Source organism: Arachis ipaensis, unplaced genomic scaffold (assembly GCF_000816755.2).
Source record: "Arachis ipaensis cultivar K30076 unplaced genomic scaffold, Araip1.1 Aipa810, whole genome shotgun sequence".
NCBI classification, from domain to species: domain Eukaryota; kingdom Viridiplantae; phylum Streptophyta; class Magnoliopsida; order Fabales; family Fabaceae; genus Arachis; species Arachis ipaensis.
In genome coordinates, this window is record NW_015495844.1 from 20,884 (window position 1) to 23,875 (window position 2,992).

Consider the following 2,992-nt stretch of genomic DNA (forward strand, 5'->3'; position numbering starts at 1 on the left):
GAAAACATAAAAAATAGTGAAAGGCAAATCTTCGTGCTTTTTTAGTAAATCTTCGATCATCATTTAACTGAAACCATCTTACAAAATTTTACTAATAGCAAGTTCAAAATGGGTCTACTAATTTTCATTGAATGTTATGTGCTGTCTGAATTTATGTTTTATTGTTGAATTTTTTATAGCTCTCAGGAAATCCAAGTTCTGGGTTGATTCTTTTCTGGTTCAGTAAGACGAGTTCTCAGGAAAAGTCTCTGATTGATTTTTTATGTCTCATCTTTTTTTTTCCCTACTCTAAGTTGACATATCTTTTGATTTGCATGATTAGGCTGCAAGGGAAACTGGTGCACTTCAAGAAGCAAAGGACAACTTTAAGAAACGGTGGAGCAACTCACCTGGCATCTCCAACTAGAAAAAAGTTTGCGGGTGAGAGTGTTGTTCGTTTTGCTGTTAGATATAAGTTGGTGGACTTTGTTATTTTGATACCTTTACAAAATCATGCATACTGTAACTCCGGAAGAAAACTATGTTGAATTCTGCAGACCAACCTCGAAGAGTCCAAAGCACAAGAGATATCAAATCTGCAGAATTCATTACAGGAGATGCAGGGTAAACGTGATGAAACCAATGCTCTGCAGGGTAAACTTGATGAAACCAATGCTCTGCTTGTCAAGGAGCGAGAGAATGTAGAGAAGGTTATCATCGAAGCAACTCCGGTTATCCAAGAAAAGGAGGTTATTGCTGAAGACACTGCAAAGATTGATGCACTAACAGTGGAAGTTGAGAGGCTAAAGGTAACCATGTTCAACATTTCAAATCTTTTACTATAGCAAAGATTGTATCTGTTCTGTTTTATTATTAGTTATTATAGCAATTGGATATCATGGAATTAATATATTTAGAGTGACAGATAATTAAAAGAAAATGGAAAAAAGTAATTAGTATATAGTTATTACTTGTTTCAATTTATGTGGAGTTTAATATGGTGAATAATTAGGGATTAATTTGATTTGATTTGTGTGATGAAGGGACCCAGAATTTGGATGGTGAAGAATCCGAAGATGCATCACTTCTACTTTCTTTAGCTAAGGCATGACTTCTTTAATATTGATGGTTATTTCTAGTTTATTAACTTATTATTTTATTGTCAAACTTTTTTTTTGGGAGACTAAATTGTGAATGTGTTGAGATGCTAATTGTCCTTGCTATTTGATTTAGGTTTTGCATTAACTATCCTTGATTCTGGGGGATGGGGGGTTCTTAATCCTTTTTCATTTATATCAGTTTCATTTTGTGAAAAACTAAAGTAGACAACTAACTGAGACTTGGGCTAGATGCTTTACTGTGAATTCTTATCCAGATATGTATTACAGGTTTAGACACAATAGACAATACTAGTAATAGTTGAAAAGTACAAATTGGGAAAAGTTCAAATTGTTTAACTAAATACAAAGCTAATAGATAAGATACTCGTGTTTATATGCCTAGGTGCGACGAGAAATCCCTTGAGAATTCATTTTGCAAATGTGCTATGGTCACTGGCGGATATAAAATAACAAAGTCACTTGATCCCGTTGCTGCAAGTCTCAGTAGTGATGCTTTGGCTAAAATTATTTATTCAAGGCTTTTTGACTGGTCATTTCTCTCTGTTATATGTTCTTTCTTTTAGGAGATATGCCTCACCTCTTTTTCATTGTACATGCAAGATAATGATGGTGAAGAGAAAGCACATAAGTAGGGTAAGCCATAGTTATGAATTCTTTTTATACAGCTGCTGTTGTCTATGTTTATCTATTACTTGAAGCCACTATCACTTGGATTTCCTTTTCTAGGCTTGAGTTCTTCATTGGACTAATTTATGCATAATTTAATGGTCTTTAACTTGAATAAGTAGTTCTTAATTTAACACTGTGTGCTTGAATTGTTCAGAGTACTGTGAGAAGTATGCTAAAGCTGAAGATGTAGGAGCTGCACCAGAAGAGAAATCAAGTGATGATGAGGAAATAAGTGAAGATCAATATGATTCAAGTGATGAACAGGTTGCTGGTAAAGCAGATCCTTAGCTGCTTCAAATGATGAACTTGGAATTGTGGTCAAAGGGGGAAATCCCCCTTATTGTTGTTCAGTTTCATGTCAATGTAAATAATGTACCATTGATTTCCTGATGCAATCTTAGTTTCTTGTTGTGGTGGCTCTTTCAAATTGATGCATTGTGCTTTTTAGCTTAGCATGGTACTACCATAATATGCACAAATACTCTTCCTGTAACTCATTTAATGCAATGTTCACAACTATTCATCTTTTGATCTTTGAAACTTGTAGAAAAGTCTTCAAACAAATTGATTGACAATTGTTGTTTCTTGACCAGCGACTTAGTCATTGTCTAAATTTTACAATTATCTATGAATTTTATAAGATTTTATTACGGAGATTAAAAAAAAATAACAAAACCTGAATAAACTTATAGCTACGCTTTAAAAGCGTAGCCATATTGTACTGCAGTCATCAACAGCTACGCTTAAAAAATGTAGCGATATCTCAAGCTATTGGCACGCTTTAAAAGCGTAGCGTTATCTCTTGCTGTTGGTACGCTTTAAAAGCGTAGCCCTATCTCTAGCTGTTGGCACGCTTTAAAAGCGTAGCCATATCTCTCACATATGGCCACGCTTGAAAGCGTGGCAATAGATAAAAGCGTAGCGACAAAAAAAGCGTAGCGGTAGGTCACCAAAAGCGTGGCGATAGAGCAACCGGCACCCTTGCAGTTGTGACCCTTTCAAAAGCGTGCCGGTAGCTCAAAAAGCGTGGCGAAAAGCTATCGCTACGCTTTTTTGGACTTTTTGCCACGCTTTAAAAGTGTAGCAAAAAGCTTGTTTTCTTGTAGTGAGGACTGCAGATGCTGTTGGATTCTGACCTCCCTGCATTCAAAGTGGATTTTTTGGAGCTACAGAAGTCTAAATGGCGCGCTCTCAATTGCTTTAGAAAGTAGACATCCAGGGAT

At 35.7% G+C, this 2,992-nt stretch overlaps 1 protein-coding gene across 1 annotated transcript; it reads left to right on the forward strand.

Annotated features, from left to right (window-relative positions):
* Positions 1–390: 390 nt before the first annotated feature.
* On the forward strand, positions 391–1,672 carry LOC110268575 (myosin-11-like). The gene is made up of 3 exons (XM_021115091.1): positions 391–420; positions 537–788; positions 1,023–1,672. Exons 2-3 carry the CDS (start codon positions 597–599, stop codon positions 1,077–1,079), a joined length of 249 nt encoding a protein of 82 aa, XP_020970750.1. The 5' UTR covers positions 391–420; positions 537–596; the 3' UTR covers positions 1,080–1,672.
* The last annotated feature ends 1,320 nt before the right edge of the window (positions 1,673–2,992 follow it).

Excerpts from the sequence above, each read along its gene's own strand:
- LOC110268575 (XM_021115091.1), top strand. The coding sequence starts at position 597 with ATGCAGGGTAAACGTGATGAAACCAATGCTCTGCAGGGTAAACTTGAT. Across the intron at positions 789-1,022 it reads TGGAAGTTGAGAGGCTAAAG|GGACCCAGAATTTGGATGGT; the intron begins GTAACCATGTTC and ends TGTGTGATGAAG.